Source organism: Pipra filicauda, unplaced genomic scaffold (genome assembly GCF_003945595.2).
Source record: "Pipra filicauda isolate LSUMZ 115617 unplaced genomic scaffold, ASM394559v2 scaffold78_size3787270_pilon, whole genome shotgun sequence".
Classification (NCBI taxonomy): Eukaryota; Metazoa; Chordata; class Aves; order Passeriformes; family Pipridae; genus Pipra; species Pipra filicauda.
Window position 1 is genome coordinate 2,279,754 of NW_024104964.1, and position 16,792 is coordinate 2,296,545.

Sequence of the window (16,792 nt, forward strand, 5' to 3'; positions counted from 1 at the left end):
CAAACATCTTTCTAGGCTCTCCAGAAACAACTGATCCTGACAGAGAGCAGGTTAGATTAGATATCAGGATGAAATCCTTCCCTGTGAGGGTGGGGAGGGGCTGGAATGGATTTCCCAGAGCAGCTGTGGCTGCCCCAGCCCTGGAAGTGTCCAAGGCCAGCCTGGACTAGTGGAAGGTGTCCCTGGCCATGGCAGGGGGTGGCACTGGATGAGCTCTAAGATCCCCTCTAACCCCCAAAATATTGTTCCAAATTCTCCATGAAGAGTGATAAGGTTGCTGTCGGTAATTTTTGCTGTCCATGTCTCATTTCATACCAGAATTTTAGAATGGAACACACCAGCTGTACCCTGGAACTCCCTCATTCCAGTGGCAGCACCATCCCAGCCTGAATTAGTGTGCACAGCACAAGTGACCACCAGCCCCAGTTTATCCCATCTGAGGCTGCATCCTGGCAGTGTGGGGAGTAGCACATTGTGCCAGTCAGATCTCTCAGCTTTGGAAAAAAAAGCCCCCAGTCCCAAATGTAAAGGAAGGTTTGTGGAACACAGTCCTGCTGTGTGCCAGGAGCAGCACGTGGGAGTTACCTCAGGAGTGAACAGAAGTATCTCGTTTCTAGACTGGTGTAAGAGTGGCAGAAAACTCCCCTTTATCAGGCATTTTCATAACCTTGATTAAAATTCAGATCTTTATGTGCCAGAGAACCCTTGATAAACTCAGATTAAAGCTGTTGGGAGAGGATCAGCTGCCTTTGCTTAATTTTAGAGAAAACAGTAGTTGTAGGGCAGCCTCAGGACACAAAACCAGTGGTAGAACCTGCTGCTGGTGTTGTCACTCCTGTCATCTTTATGGGCATCCCTGGAATCCTCCTGGGCTTCCACAGAGTGGGCACAGGGATTACTCCTGGGCAGTGTCAGCACTGCTGCTTCACCCCACACTGAGCCTCAGCCCTCAGCTGAGTTTAAATGTTAATATGAGCAATTCTTACGCTAGTTCTTGAAGGCTTTTACGATTTACTTCCTTTAAAGTCTTTGCTCTTTCCTTAGGCACAGTAGAAATCTAAATTTATGAAGTATCTTCAACAATAGCTCACCTCCTTGAGAGTTCAACTGTGCAGAGAAAGACAGGTCCTAAATTCCTGGAAGTTCCTCCTGATCCTTTTCATCAGGGAAACCCCTTTCAGGTGAGAAGGGCTCTTGCCCTTATGACCTTGCAGCCTGGTCTCAAAGAAGGTTTCTCTGGATTTGCCACCATTTCCTTAGAAATGTCTCCACAGATCAGGTTGAGTTTTAGAATGTCCCAGCTGAGGTTTTCTGGTGACTACCCTGAGATGTTCTGTAGAAGCTGTCACTGAGATGTGTGTTCACTGTACACAGTTGGAGTTTGCCACCTCTGACTAGTGCTGTACCTGCATCCCAATGGATTCACACTGATGGAGAAGGCTCCACCCACACTGCATAAGCTGAAATCGGGTCTGTAATTCCATTGAGAGCTCTTGGAGTGAGTGTAGAGTCTTTCCAAAAGGCTTGGTGGGTATAGAAATATGGAATCCCAGGCTGGTTTGGGTTGGGAGGGACCTTGAAGCCCATCCAGTGCCACCCCCTGCCATGAGCAGGGACACCTTCCACTGGCCCAGGTTGCTCCAACCTGGCCTTGTACACTTCCAGGGATCCAGAGGCAGCCACAGCTTCTCTGGGCAACCTGTGCCAGGGCCTCCCCACCCTCCCAGCCAGGGAGGAATTCCTTCCCAATATCCCATCTCTCCCTGCCCTCTGGCATTGGGAAGCCATTCCCTGTCGTCCTGTCGCTCCATCCCTTGTAAATACTCTCCATGTTTCTTGTAGCCCCTTCAGGCACTGAAGGGCCACAGTTGGGTCACCCCAAAGCTCTTCTTCTCCAGGCTGAGCAGATCTGCTGCTTTTCCATACGGTGCTTTCTGAACTTTTGTAGTTCACCATTCCACCATTGGCAGCTCTGCCCACGTCCCCAAGGGCTTGGGGTTGCCATCCATTTTGACTGTCTCCACACAGCTTTGATTTCCTTTGCTTTGCACATTGCTCCCTCTCTGAATCCATGACCCAGAGGGAGGCAACTGAGGGACAGGAGCAGAGTTGTCCCGGGGTTCTCTGTGACACTTGGAGCTGTAGGTGTGTGTGAAACGTGCCCAAGCCTGTTCTCATCCTTTCTCCACAAATGGCTGCCTGGGCTGCCTTGGTTTCACTTTCACAAGTGCTCGTCTGTGTTTCAGATCCTCCCCTACAGAAATGAGCAAAGTTGCTTTGGGGGGTTTTAATCCATAATTCAAATGATGGCTCGAGTGATGAGCACAGTGAACAGGTTAGGAAACAGTTAACAATGGTAACAGTTTTAACAATGCACAGTTGTAAAATGTGTTTCCCCTGTCATGGCTACTTTTCCAGTCCCTTTATCAATCAAAATAGCTGGAAACCTTTTAGTTTCTGAAGTATTTTCACTATAGGAGTGAGAGAAACAGGTTTCTTTATATATTAACTTGGAAAATGCTACAAATATTAAATAAAACTCCTATTGTTCAGTCAATAGTTCCTAAATATTTTTACTCTTGATAAGAAAATAATCCAAGTATTGCCATTAGTGAGCTACAGAGAAACCTCACACCTCATCATCGTCTTTCTTAGATGGTTGTGGCTCAGAGATGGTTAATTATATTCAGCCAAATCATTAAAGAAAGTTGACTCACATTCCTTGCTCGTCCAGAATTCCTGATTTTTCCTGTTAAATCCAGGGGAGTTTTGTGGTTTACAGCACCTAAATCAGGGGTATACATCCAGTGTAGGAAATTCTCAGCCTTGATGCTCAGCATCTGAATTAATCTTTCCTGTGGTGGTTTTTTCTTGCATGTAAACAGAGGAAATGCTTTAATGCAAGAAGGAAAAATAGAGGCTTCTGACAATTCCACAGAAATTCAGGAGGCTACACAGTTTCCTACCCATAAGCTGACAGGCAGTTTTTGTGTAGAAACCCTACTTTTGGGGCAGTGGAGCAAATATGTAATTGGAATTTTATATAGTACAGCAGGAGTTTTTAGAAAACTGATTGTTTGGCTTTTTGGGATTTGTAAGAAATCAAAATAGTTTTGTTGGGTTTTCTTGTCCTGTCAAAGCTGCTGACACTTTTAGGCACAGTGGTAACCAGAAAATAAAATCTTAGATGCGTTTAAATGTAAAAGTAAAATCTTAGATGCAGAATTTTAAATTGAAAGAAACCCCCCTGCCTCTGTGTTTTACTCAAACAACTGAATTACTTACAGGAAAGGCTTACCTGAGTAAATACCAATTCTTAATGTTGTACAGTTTGTAAAAATTCACTTTTTTCTGTTCTACTCAACTAAATAGTTACTATTTGGAAAAAAACCTGGTGTCACTAAGTGTCACTGTGAACTGCGTGTGTGCAACTAAATCACTTGGGCAAAAATGGTCACTGTGTTCTGAGCATAAAGCATCAAGAATTGTTTTGTTGGCTAATGATAACATAAACAGTCTGATTGGCTCAGCTTAATCCTTCTTAAGTCTTATTTTTAAAAAGAACAAATCATTGTTACTATTCACCTCAATCATTTAACATTGATGCTGTGCATAAAGGAAAATTAAACCAAGGAAGCTTGCTACTTAAATAATCTTTTTCTTTTTCCAACAAGGAAGCCTCAATTAAACGAATTACAGTTCCAGTTCATCCTCAGGTATGATTTCATGGACCTTCTGGTTTCTAAAGAGTCTTCAATCCTGATAAAACTGCCCTCAGGCTATTGAGAGCTCCAGCACCAAGGACATGCTTTATTCTCCTCTTCCTTTTTTAGGTTGGCAAAATACATTTTGAATCTTTAGAGAACTGAAGGAATGGTTACACCTGAAGGTTGGCTCCAGAAGAGACACATCACCACCACCTTAGAGGAGAATTCTGTTAATTCTGATCTTTGTTTTCCCAAATACATATGAAGGTTGAACTTAATGATCCTGGAGGTCTTTTCCAACCTTAATGATTCTGTGATGTTCCTGCTGGAATAGTTTTGATTCCATAGATGTTTGTATTTTTCCAGAATACTCTTTCCCCCAACAAAAAAGCCCAGCCATTAAGAACAGAAACCACCCAACTTTTCTTTTCCAAGGGGGAAGTGGAACAGATCTCGATGATGAAGCCCAAAGGGCAGACGGAGCACGACGAAGGAATGCTGGAATATTTGGAAGATATCATTGGATCTGCACGGCTGAAGGAGCCCATCCAGACTCTGTGTCGCAGGGTAGAGCTCCTGAACGAGCTCAGGGGAGAGAAGGTGAGGCCTGGGAAGCTTTGATTTAGCATTTCTTATAGAATTATTCTCTAATTCTAGGGATGCACACACAGCTGTGTGAGGAGAACTAAAACCACACTGAATTACTTGTGGAGATCTGTTGCAGGACTTGCTTTCGGAACATTTTATTGATGCATTGACTTCTAAAAGTATTAAATAACTCCTAAAAGTTCTAAATAATAAAAGTTCTTTTTACTTGCTGTGTCCTTGGTAAATCCTAATCCTGTTGCAGGCTTGTTTTAAAGGCCATGAAGGAAAACAAAAGATGTGCAGTTGCAGAATTAACTTTAAAAGGTTGAAATATGGAAAATAAACTTATCTGTGTTCTTTCAGAAAGCTTGTGCTAAATCCCCTCTCCTGATCTCCAGCTCTCCAGAGCTGTGTCCTACAAAAGGTCCTGGGGGGTTTCTCCTCGTGGTTTCCTCCTCTAGGCCTGGCTCTGCCCCAGCTCTGCCCCTCTGTTTTGTTTAGTTAAATCGAGTTAAAATGGTGGAAAAAGAAAAGGATGCCTTGGAAGAGGACAAGAATCACGCCATTGAGTTCCTGTGTTTGGAAAACAAAATATTTAAAGAAAAAAATCATATCTCTCAGTACTATATGTAAGTTATTCTCTAAAGCTTTGGGGTGGCTTTAGAGGGTGGTGTTAAACTCAGCTTTAATATCTCTAATTAGAAATGTTTTGCATTTCTTAATCAGTAATTAATGTTATAGTTCAATACTTTACATAAACCACGTTGTTACACTGAAGCTTCACGGGAAAAAGTGGAGTTTGAGGGTTTATTGTTGTGGGTTTTTTTTCCCCAGCCATGACCTAAAGAAACGAATAAAGGATCTGGAAATGCAGAAAGAAAAAATTAATGAAGAAACAAAAAGCATCAATGAGAAAAGCAGTAAACTTGCAGAGGAAACAAAAACCAAAAATAAAGCTCTGAAAGAACTTGAAAAGTAAGTATTTTAGGGATATATTCACAAGTATTGTGTTTTACATGTTCCCCCACCAAGATCTTAAATTATCTGATGAGCAGAGTCACTTCTGCTGTATCTAAACAGTCCCTGGAATGGATTAAATGATCTTTTGCACAAAAATAAATTACAACAAATTTCCGTTGGTCTGATATGGTTCTGCAAGTTGTTTCTCTCTGAGAATCTGGGTGATATTCAAATATCTGATATTTTTAATGGATTTTAAAGTACATATTTCTTTGTAGTGACTGTAAAAAAATAATTGGGAGGTGGTTTTTAGATTTACAACTGTGATGTTTAGGTGCAGGGATTTAGATATTTTTCTGATGAAACATCATTTCCTCAGGGAAAATACTGTGAATATGGTAAATATTGGATGTTGTTATTCACAAAACCTGAGTAATATTGGTTTACATGCTCTCTACTCCACTGACATTTTTATACTGCATGAAATGGATCATTCTTTATTTTTTCCTTCAGGAAATGCAATAAAATTACAAAGTTCATAGAGGAAAATAAAGAAAAATTTAATCAGTTGGATTTGCAGGATGTGAGAGTGAGGGAAAATCTAAAACATGCCAAAGGCAAGATTAAAAAACTGGAGAAGCAGCTTCAAAAGGATAAAGAAAAGGTAATTGAACCACAACTTGATTTAGTTGGAGAAGTGTAATGGGTTGTGAGAACATCTTTGGGCAGCTGGGAGAAAATAGAAAAGAAACCAATTGCAGTTTGTGCAACAAAGAAGATGGAAAAATGAGGTTGAAATTACTTTAATCAGATATTTTAAGTCCTTTAAATCAGCCCGAGATTTTGTATGCAAATCACTTCCTGCAGTAGTGCATTATGTCCCTTAATTGAGTTAATTTAGTGGCTCTGTGTTCTCAGGTTCGTTGTTTCCAGCTGTTGTGATCTGAAATCACTCTTTGGATCATGTGGGGAGTTCAGAATTCCCTTGGTTTCAGTGGGAGAGGGAATTAAAAGCCTTTTCCTTCTGCAGGTTGAAGAACTGAAGAAAGTCCCTTCCACGAGCAGCAAAGCCATCGATGAGGCAAAGGCAAAGAAGGAGCTCCTGGAAAAGGCAAAGGAGAAGGAGGAAGCAAAACTCCAGCAGGTCCTGGCCAGCCTTCAGGATGAGACAAAAGAAATTCGGAAGGAAAAAGAGGTTTGAACAGTTCTGGCTTGGAAAACTTGCTGTGTTAACTTTGCTGAAGGAAACGATCACAAGACACTTAGGAAATGCCATTTTCCATGACAATTCCACTGTTTCACGTGTTACCTCAGTGCAGCCTCACTGGGAAGTTAATCTTCAATTTATAATTAGAGCTAAATCTTTCTTGTCTGCCCTTATAGTGATCAAGTATATCACTCATATGTTTGTAATAAATAATCTTACACTTCCATCATGTAAATGCACTTTCACTTTCTCCCACCAAACCTTTTAAGCCAATATGCTCCTTCAGTAAAGATATTTTGGAATGGGATGTTCCAAACCTTTCCCAGCTAACAATCTGCCTTTGAATTAATGGACAACTACTCTTGTAGTTGGACAACTACTCTTGTACTCTGGTTGTTGTTGTTGAAGCTGTTCAATCACTGAACACCTGGAGGCTGGAAATTTATCCTGTAAATTTGGGGGGTTATTTTCTGTACTTGAAAATGTGGATTCTCCACTTGAGCTGTAATTTAGCACAAATTGAGAAAATGATATAAAGCTTATATGAAAATGTTCTGTGATAATTCCCTGAAGTTCTTTATAATTAGGACAAATGCCTTGTTTAATTTCCACCCAGAATATGTTAATAAATGAAGAAATCCTGGTTCTTATAGAGCACAGGACTGTTTTCTGCTGACAGCAGAGCTGTAAAAGAGCATCCCATTTCCTCTTTCTCCTTTCCCACAGTGGCACTGAGGTAACAAACCACAGTTGCCTGGTTGATTTGTACCCTCTGGCTGATTTGCAGGGCAAAGAGAAGGAGCTCATGGAGTTCAGTAAGGAGGTGACCGAGGCCCGTTCCAACATGGAGCTCAAGCAGTCGGAGCTGGAGATCTACCTGAGCAGGTACAACACGGCCCTGGCTCAGCTCAGCCAGGCCAAGGAGGCCCTGAGCAGCACCTCAGAGACCCTGAGGGAGAGGAGAGCTGCCATCCAGGACATCGCTGGGAAACTACCCCAGGCCGAGCAGCAGCTGAAGGAGGTGACGCTTGACTTTCCTGTTTCATTTCTTGGAGTCACAACACAATACTGTGACACAAACCAAAGCGAATTGTTAACACTAATCTCAAATAAATAACGTTCAAACCCTACATTCTAATACTCAGTTCACTGAGGGAATAAGTATTTGATTTCACACTTAGTTTGGGTTAAGCCAATGTTAATATTAAGCACTGAAATTACATCCTGCATATCCCTGCAAGGGAATCAGGTTAAATATCACACTGAGACATGTTAAAGAAATAAATGGGTGTATTTCTGAGCCTTCTTCAGGGTGGGGAGGCCCTGGCACAGGTTGCCCAGAGAAGCTGTGGCTGCCCCATCCCTGGAAGTGTTCAAGGGCAGGTTGGAGCAACCTGGTCTAGTGGGAGGTGTCCCTGCTCATGGCAGGGATGGGACTGGATGGGCTTTAAGATCCCCTCCAACCCAAACCATTCTGGGATTATTTGAATTTCATTCCTTGCTCCTCTCTTATTCCCCAAAATAAAAGATAATGCCTGAATCCAGTAGTTTTCACGAGGCTGAGTGAGACAGTGTCTTTCTTTCTTTGAACCCCCAGAAAGAGAAGGCTCTGGAGAAGCTGGGAAGGGAGGAATCGGGGGTGAAGGATCTTGTGCGGAACCTGCGGCGAAAAGTGGAAGAAGCCAAAAGTTCTTTAGCACAAAGTCGCAGTCGAGGAAAAGTGCTCGAGGCTCTGCTCCAGCAGAAGAAATCTGGGAATATTCCTGGACTATATGGAAGACTGGTAAATTTTAGGAGGCTCTTATACTTTTAGGCTTAAACTTTAGAGGAACTGAGTGGTGTTTCTGTGACTGAGTAAATGTGGGATGCCTCACTTCTCTGGTGCTGGGAATTTCGAGAGCAGACCTGTAAATCCTGTGGAATGGCTGTAAGGTAAAACATTTGTCAGTTCTTTCCAGTTGGTTTAAAATTCAGAGCTGAGGTAGAATTGTTCATTCCTGTTGCACATCACTGTAAATGTACATTTGGTATTCTGCAATTTTTCCCCACCTGACCATTCAAGGAGAATTATCTCTGCTTCAGAAAAATGAGTCTGTTCAGTGTATGTACATTTGAAAAAAATGCATAGATTTACTAAAAAGGATAAAACTCCAAGAGCAGCCACAGCTCATCCATGTGCTTCCACCTCAATTCTCAGGGAGACCTGGGAGCCATCGATGACAAGTATGATGTGGCCATTTCCTCGTCATGTGGAGCCTTGGACCACATTGTTGTGGACACCATTGACACTGCCCAGGCCTGTGTGAACTTCCTGAAGGCAGGAAAGATTGGAGTTGCCACCTTTATAGCCCTGGACAAGGTGAGTCCCAGGGCTTGGGCAAAACTAATTGTTTCACTGTTAATTACAGTCTGATTGTGTTTGCTTTAAAGCCTTAACATCCCTTCGAACGATGGAATGACCTCAGCATTTATCCTAAAGGACATCTCCTTCCTTTATTTTCTTTGTGGGCATAGATGACTGTTTGGGAAAAGAAAATGGGAAAAATCCCAACTCCTGAAAATACCCCCCGGCTGTTTGACCTGGTGAAGGTGCAGGACGAGAAGGTTCGCCTGGCGTTTTACTTCGCGCTGCGGGACACCCTGGTGACTAAAAACTTGGATGAAGCCACCAGAGTGGCATTCCAAAGGGATAAAAGGTGGAGGGTGGTGACACTGCAAGGACAAATCATCGAGGTGTCAGGTACTGCAGCACACACTTGTGCTTTGTAGCTGATATCGAAGCCCGACCTGTTCTCTGACCTCTTCTCATCCCTTGTGCTGCAGGAACGATGACTGGAGGGGGGAGAATCCTGAAGGGCAGGATGGGATCCTCGGTTGTCGTGGATGTCTCAGAAGAAGAGGTTAGTACAGAATCCTAATGAAAAGGGGAATTCCCTCAGAGTTCCTTAGGGTTTGGCAGTTCATAGCACGTGTGTGTGTGTCCTTTGAAATCAGCATGAGCAGGGAACAGTGTGGGATGTAAGATACAGTAACCATGGTTTATAAAGCCAAAATTCACAAGGTTAGCAGAGGTTATGGTGCTCTTTAGTGCATAAAAGGGTGGTCAGGCATTGGAAGGGGCTGCCCAGGGAGGAGTCCCCAACCCTGGAGGTGTCCCAGGAAGGCCTGGCCGTGGCACTCAGTGCTCTGGGCTGGGGGACAGGGTGGGGATGGGGCACAGGGTGGACTTGATGACCTGGACGTCTTTTCCAGCCTCAGTGATCCTGGGACTGTGTATTTTTTCACAGCACAGGTGTCATGAGCCCATTATTGAATGTTTAGTCCCATAGTGCTACCTTTGGTAGCTTGGGAACTGACTGGAGGTAGGGATGAGAACATGGAAGATATGGATCATAAGGAATCACTTCTTGCAGAGCAGTCCAACAGAAAAGACAGGTTTGGGCCCTCACTGGTGCCCATGCAAGATTTGTCAAGGAGTGTCAGAACTTTCCTTCCAATTTGTATTTTAGGAATACTTCGGCATATCAGGATGCAGTTTGCTTTTTCTTCTGAATTCTTTTAGGTTTTAATCTGTAGTTGCCCCTCATTTTTCACCATTAGAGCTGATGTTCGTTGCAAATTATCAAATGTCACCTTTTTACTCCACTCGATCCTTGTGTTTGCAGAGCTCACAGACTGTGCTTTGTCTGTGGCAGTGACAGCAGGTAAATGATCCTCTCTTTCTGTGTAGGTGAGTCAGTTGGAGGCCCAGCTGCAGAAGGATTCTAAAAGAGCAGTGCAGTGCGAGGAAGAGAAATCACAGCTGGAAGAGGCTGTAAGGAAACTGCAGCAGGACATCTGGGAAATGAGGAACACCTCGGAGAAGTACACGGCCAGTATCCAGGTGAGCAACACCTGAGCTCTGCAGGAGTGTCCTGGGGCGCTTCCAGCTCCACACAGTCCTGAGGAGAGTCCAAGGACAGGATCCCACCCCCGTTGTGTTCTTGTTCTCCCCAGAGTTTTGCTGAGCAAGAAATTCATCTAAAAAACCAACTCAAGGAACTCGAAGCGAACGTCGTCGCTGCTGCTCCCGACAAAAGCAAACAGCAGGAATTGGAAAAAGCCCTGGAGGGTTATAAAAAAGGTACATTTTGTGGAGATGGGGGGAGAGATTAAAATGGTAATCAACAGAGGAAGCAATGATTTGGGCTTTGTGCTTCAGTTCCATGTCTTGGTTTGGGACCTCATTTCTTCTAAGGGGGGGTAAAAGGTATTTCTAGAGATTAGAGAGTAAAAGACATTTCTTTTTTTGCAATTTCTCAAGCTGAATTAAACATTAATTTTAGTATTTTGTTTCTTTAGTTGGATTTTACTGGCTGTATGACATACAGATTCATAGGGAAACTGAGTTTAATTGGAACCAGTAATGAGGAGATAATGTTATTAAAGTCAAGTGAAGGCTCTTTCCATGTTCTAACTAGACTGTTACATGAGTATAAAATAAATCCCCTGTGGTCTGTGGTGGGCACACATCCTTTTTGTGAAATAATACTGTTCAGCAGGTGTAGTAACTGCACAGTAACACCAACTCCTGAGCAGCAGTTGGTGGCCAGTTCTTAAAATTTAACCTTTGAGCATTTTCTCATTAAATAAATGCAAAGAGTGAGCTTGGAATAGCTGCTTATGTACTATCTCGTGTATTTAAGTACCCTGTGTACATGAAATTATCCAGTTAAGTGTTTAGAGGTTTACACCAGAACAGCTTTGGTAGTAGAACAGTGTCAGAAAGACGTGGGTGGTATTTTTCTGTTTGTCACAGTTAAACTCACCATTTTTCACAGTATAAAGAAATATGTGCAGTTCTCAATACAGTGAAAGAGCAGAGCCTAAATCACTTCAATCACTTGATGACTTAAATCTTGATGTTCTCAGCAGTTCCACGGGTGTCACAGTGATTCACCCCCTTGTTCCTGCCAGGTTATGAGCAGCTGGCTGAGAAAGCCCAGGAAATGGGAAATGAAGTGAAACGGCTGCAGAACCTCATCATGGACATCACCAATCGGAAAGTCAAAGCCCAGCAAGACAAAATTGATAAGATTGACAAAGAGATAGATGAATGTTCCTCAGCCATCACCAAGGCCCAGGTGGCAGCCAGGACTGCAGACAGGTACAGCACTCCCACTCCTCAGGGAGCTCAAGGGAAACACCAGTTTGGGGTTTCTGATCGTTTCAAAGTCACATTTAATCAGCAGTTCTCTGATATTTGCCTGGCACTGAACTGCCATGTTTCAGCTTAAAAATCCAAACTGCCACACACACTGGAGCAGTTCAGATCTGAGGGCACTGATTTGATGATGAGACCTGTCAGGAAAGAAAATGGGGTCTATTTTTGGTGTTAGTTTAGCAATCCATAGTGAATATTTGGAACAAATGTCCAGTCTGTCTCTGAGAGAAGAAATTAAGTCATTTAATGAGGGTTGGCTGTTCTGAGCTTAAGGAAGACAACTTTGTTTTCCTTGGATACCTCAGGAGTGTGGGAGTTGATGCCTAAACAAGCACTTCCTCCTTGGTTGTCAGCAAATTGTGTCTCGAGGTTATTTTCTGTCACATTTGCCCTTGTTTGGGGTGCACAAACATCTCTGTCCCCCTGCAGGAACCTGACAAAATCTGAGGAGGCTCTTCAGCGCACGGAGAAGGAAATGGAAGAGAATGAGAAGGACATCAAAAACTTGACAGCAGAGCTGACCACGCTGGAGGAGAAAGCCACAGAGGTGATGAACGACTGCAAGCAGGCTGAGGTAGGTGGCACCTCCAGGTAAACCAGGGTGATGCCTGACATCCTCACTGTATCCCACTTACAGCCCAATCCCATGCAAATGTTGGTGTACAGCTGCAGACTGACATTCCAAGGAATGGCAATGGTGTATTTTTATTTTTTTATACTCACCTGGAAATTTATCTTGACCCAGTTTGCTGAAAACAACTTACACCAGGTTTCCCCAAGGAAATTATTGGATTTAAAACTTGCTTAAAAATAGATTTTTTTTCCAGTTATGTGGGATTTTAGTTTCCCGTCTGGATTTCTGGATGTGAGGGAGGGAAAACAACCAGCATGGCTGAACTTCTTCCAAATACAGCTGGGTTTTGAGCCTGTCTTTCTCTAAAACTGCCTTTTAGCTAAAAGTGTGTGAGTGTAGGACTCAAGATCATAGTTTGATCCAGATCAGGAATGAAAACAATCTGCAGCCTATTTTCAGTCACTCCACAATTCAGGGAGCAGCTCATAAATCCAAGGCTGTGTGTTTGTTTTGCATCAATCCCTGTAAATAAACAGTGAAAACAAACCCACAACCCAAGAGAGGGGTGACATTTTTGCAGGTGACTGATGAATGCTCTGTTTTGGTGATTTCTGTCCAGGAAGCTTTGCCAGCAATGCAGGAGGAGAAGAAGAATTTGCTCCAGGAGATTGAAAGGATTCGGGATGAGGAACACGAACTTCAGAGTGAAGCTCTGAGCATCAAACTGAAAATTGAACAAGTTGACAGTCACATCTCTGCCCACCAGGGAAAGGTTAAATACTGGCAAAAAGAGGTAGGGAAATGGTTGAGGTCCTAAACCTTCAGTCATGGAATTGTGGGATGGTTTGGGTTGGGAAGGGACCTTAAAGCTCATCTCATTCCACCCCTGCCATGGACAGGGACACCTTCCACTGTCCCAGGTCCCAGCCCTGTCCAGCCTGGCCTTGGACACTTCCAGGGATTCAGGGGCAGCCACAGCTTCATCTCACAGGATGAGCACATTAACATCTCATTAAAACCAGATAATCTGGGAGAAAATTCCTCTTCAGCTCACAGTTTAGTGGTGTTTATGCAGGAACAGGATAACAGGGTAAAAGGATATTTATTGTGTTTTTCACATCCTATTTAAAGGGAGTTGTGGAGAACCTTTGAGTGTTTGGAGAAGCTTCACTATGTACCAACACAAAAAATACTTATTTTAGAGTGATAACTGTTAGGATTTGAAAAGATCCCTGGTAATGGCTGTTGCATTTCAGATCTCCAAGCTGTCCCTGCACCCCATCGAGGACAAGCCCCCCGAGGAGCTGCCCGTGCTGGGTGAGCAGGAGCTGGAGGCGCTGCAGGATCCCGACGGGATCACCAAGAGGATCGCGCTGCTGGAGGCCCAGAGGCACGAGATGAAACCCAACCTGGGGGCCATTGCTGAGTACAGGAAGAAGGTAAAGCCTCACCAGGGCCATCCCATCTCTGGGAATTCCAGCAAAAAGGAGTCCTGCTCCTTTTCCTTTGGGGAACTGCGGTGGAACCCTGGGATTTTCCCATTCCTGTTACCAGCCTGAGTGTTTGTCAGCTCATCCTCAACCAAGTTGTTTTAGGAGCTTCCCTAAGCCTTTTGTATTCCAGACCATCAGCTGAAGGCAACTTCCTTCATGATCTTGGAGGTCCTTTCCAACCTAAATCATTCCCTGAGTCTCCTGTCAATGTTGTATTTAGAGCCAAGTCTTCACAGCTGAGACAGAAAAAAATACTGGAAATTTTTTCTCCTCACTTCAATAATAGTGGACTATCCATCAGGTTAAATACTTTTTATTTTAACATGATTTTTCCCTCAGCAGCAAAGGAGAAAAGAGAGATAATTTTGGTTTTTTTGTTAGCCTGAAATTCTTGAAAAAGGCAAAATGTAAATCGAGGAGGCACTTCTTTAACTGCATTTCTGTGGTGCTGTTTGTGTTTCCCTGCAGGAGGACCTGTACCTGAAACACGTGGGAGAGCTGGACAACATCACCAACGAGAGGGACAACTTCAGACAGGCCTTTGAAGAGCTCAGGAAGCAGAGGCTGAACGAGTTCATGGCAGGATTCAATGTCATCACAAACAAGCTCAAGGAGAACTACCAGATGCTCACCCTGGGGGGGGATGCTGAGCTGGAGCTTGTGGACAGTCTGGATCCCTTCTCCGAGGGAATCATGTTCAGGTTGGTCAAAGTACTTCTTAATTGTCATATTCCTTTTCTCAACCTGTTTTTAAGTTGAATTTCACTGATCATCACTGAACCAAGACAGGCTCGCCATTGGCAAGGTACTGGCAGAATTCACAACTTTTTAGGTCTGGGATTCATTTCTCCTGGAGAAATCAGGAACTAACAGCAGCTGGAAAGCTTTGACCTCATTTCCCAGTGCTGAATTCCCAAATCTGCCCAGGGGATGGGGGCAGTCACGTGTTGTGCCACAAACCTCAGAGCGTGTTCATGATTTAGGAGTTAAAGAGCACTTGGGAAGGGAATTCCCAGGAGCTGGGAGGTGTCCCAGCTCCCAGGACATCCCCGTTCCAGCAGGTTGGGCTCAGCCACACCCCAGCTGGGCGGGTAAGTCAGGAAACCCCTCCCTGTTTGCAGCGTTCGGCCTCCCAAGAAGAGCTGGAAGAAGATCTTTAACCTGTCGGGGGGTGAGAAGACGCTGAGCTCGCTGGCGCTGGTGTTTGCCCTGCACCACTACAAACCCACCCCCCTGTACTTCATGGACGAGATCGACGCCGCCCTCGACTTCAAAAACGTCTCCATCGTGGCCTTTTACATCTACGTGAGTACCCAGGGGCACCTCTGCCTGTTCCCTTCCCACCAGGACACACAGGCTGGCAGCACAACTACAACACAGTTTGGGTCTGCAAGGACAGTTCTCAGGGGAAGCTCAGGAGGAAGCAGATTTCCAGAAAGGGCTTGGAATTTTGCTTTCTGCATGTTTTTTTAAGCTCCTAAGTTTGATGCTTTCCCAAAGTGAGGGGACTAATAGAGGATTTACGAGTGTTTTCCCTACAAATCCTCTTTCATAAGTTGTCTAAAGAGAGCTGGAATTTGCCAAAGGTGCCACATCTCCATGTGCTGTTTCCTCTTTAAAATCCCCCAAACCCTCAGCTCCTGTCAGCTGAGAATACACAACTAATTGAGCTCTCAGTGATGTCTCCATGTATCCAAGCTCATGATCTCTCAGGAGCAGGCAAGGTTGGATTTATACTTCCATTTCATTCCCATGAGCTGTGTCCCATCAGTGTCTCTGATCTGTCTTGATTAGTAGGTTTTTTCCTGCCTTTAAAAGTCCTGCCCTCACCATATTTAAGCAAAGCAAACCCTTCCAGCTACGGTTGTGGCTGCCAGTTAAACCTAGGATGTTCAGAATTATCCCAAATGTCACCACCAGTTTTTGGAACAGGCGGCAAGGATTAGGATCAGCTACTTTAAATTAGGGAAACACCTGGAAATTCCCTGCCTGCAGCTGTAGGTTTAAACTTGGCTTCCACAGTGTGTCCACAAAGGAGGGTCCATCACCCACAGGTGAGCCAAGGGTTTAATTCCAGCTGCAGTTTAGACTGACACAGACAGTTAAAACCTAGTACTGAGTTTAGCTTTTAAATGTAAATTTAACTTAATGTAGAGCTGTAGGTTGTGTTTTGTGCACAACTTTGAACTTCCATGAGCAGCCTAGTCTGTGCAAGATGTCCCTGCCCACAGCAAGGGTGGAACTGGATGGGCTTTAAGGTCCCTTCCAACCCCAACCATTCCATGTTTCTGTCCTGGAGAAAAGGGGCTCAGAGCCCTGAACTTACCCTGAGACTGGTGGGCTCTTAAGCACAAAATCAGTTTTATTTCTAAAGCACCACCAAGTTCAGACACTGTTACCTGTTGTGCCTCAGGGTCACACAGCCAGTGTGATGACTCCTCAGTCCTGTCCCCTGGGCACGGGGCTCCCACCAGGACAGAGCTTTAGGAATGCTGGGCACTAACAAGCCCTTTGTGTTTCAGGAGCAAACCAAGAACGCCCAGTTCATCATCATCTCCCTGCGCAACAACATGTTCGAGATCGCCGACAGGCTCATCGGCATCTACAAGACCCAGAACACCACGAAAAGTGTGGGCACCAACCCCAAAAGCATCGCTCTGAAGGGACTGCAGGAACTGGCTGCCCTGGAAGGGAGAGCCCAGAGCCAGGGGGGACCCCAGAGCCAGGGGGAACCCCAGAGCCAGGAGGGCCCAAGTGCCCTCCCTGCTGCTGCTTTTTAGGTCTGTCTAAGCTACTTTTATTTTGTTTTGTACATTTTGTTAATAAAACCCCACCTTGATAAACTGTCATGCAAAAACTGAGGAAGGGGGGAGCTCGTTGAGGGGGGAAAGCTAAGATTTCAGTCCATGTCAGGGAAACAGGAGGACCCTGGAACTACTTCCCTGTGAGCCTCCCATGTCCTGGGAAGAGCAGGGAGCAGATCCTGCTGGAAGCTGGCCAAGGCCCAGGGAGGGAGTGGGAACAGCCACCTCCAGAGCTGCCTCCAGCTCTGGGATCCCC

The 16,792-nt window shown here is 44.4% G+C and overlaps 1 protein-coding gene and 1 long non-coding RNA gene across 5 annotated transcripts in view; both read left to right on the top strand.

Annotated features, from left to right (window-relative positions):
- Nucleotides 1-16,589, top strand: part of SMC4 (structural maintenance of chromosomes 4) — a 29,881-nt gene extending 13,292 nt beyond the window's left edge. For all 4 annotated transcript variants that reach the window (XM_027745282.2, XM_027745281.2, XM_039389940.1 and 1 more), the window contains exons 6-24: nucleotides 4,143-4,307; nucleotides 4,797-4,924; nucleotides 5,130-5,270; nucleotides 5,769-5,919; nucleotides 6,286-6,450; nucleotides 7,250-7,483; nucleotides 8,060-8,245; nucleotides 8,660-8,821; nucleotides 8,977-9,202; nucleotides 9,286-9,362; nucleotides 10,193-10,345; nucleotides 10,459-10,585; nucleotides 11,419-11,608; nucleotides 12,095-12,239; nucleotides 12,859-13,032; nucleotides 13,496-13,678; nucleotides 14,201-14,433; nucleotides 14,854-15,037; nucleotides 16,255-16,589. In XM_027745282.2, the coding sequence (XP_027601083.1) occupies nucleotides 4,143-4,307; nucleotides 4,797-4,924; nucleotides 5,130-5,270; nucleotides 5,769-5,919; nucleotides 6,286-6,450; nucleotides 7,250-7,483; nucleotides 8,060-8,245; nucleotides 8,660-8,821; nucleotides 8,977-9,202; nucleotides 9,286-9,362; nucleotides 10,193-10,345; nucleotides 10,459-10,585; nucleotides 11,419-11,608; nucleotides 12,095-12,239; nucleotides 12,859-13,032; nucleotides 13,496-13,678; nucleotides 14,201-14,433; nucleotides 14,854-15,037; nucleotides 16,255-16,512 (3,282 nt within the window). In that variant the 3' untranslated portion in view covers nucleotides 16,513-16,589. The remainder of the gene's footprint in view (nucleotides 1-4,142; nucleotides 4,308-4,796; nucleotides 4,925-5,129; nucleotides 5,271-5,768; nucleotides 5,920-6,285; nucleotides 6,451-7,249; nucleotides 7,484-8,059; nucleotides 8,246-8,659; nucleotides 8,822-8,976; nucleotides 9,203-9,285; nucleotides 9,363-10,192; nucleotides 10,346-10,458; nucleotides 10,586-11,418; nucleotides 11,609-12,094; nucleotides 12,240-12,858; nucleotides 13,033-13,495; nucleotides 13,679-14,200; nucleotides 14,434-14,853; nucleotides 15,038-16,254) is intronic.
- On the top strand, nucleotides 144-4,097 carry LOC120324964. The gene is made up of 2 exons (XR_005566702.1): nucleotides 144-1,181; nucleotides 2,886-4,097. It is a non-coding gene; the product is annotated as an uncharacterized LOC120324964 (long non-coding RNA).
- Nucleotides 16,590-16,792: the final 203 nt, after the last annotated feature.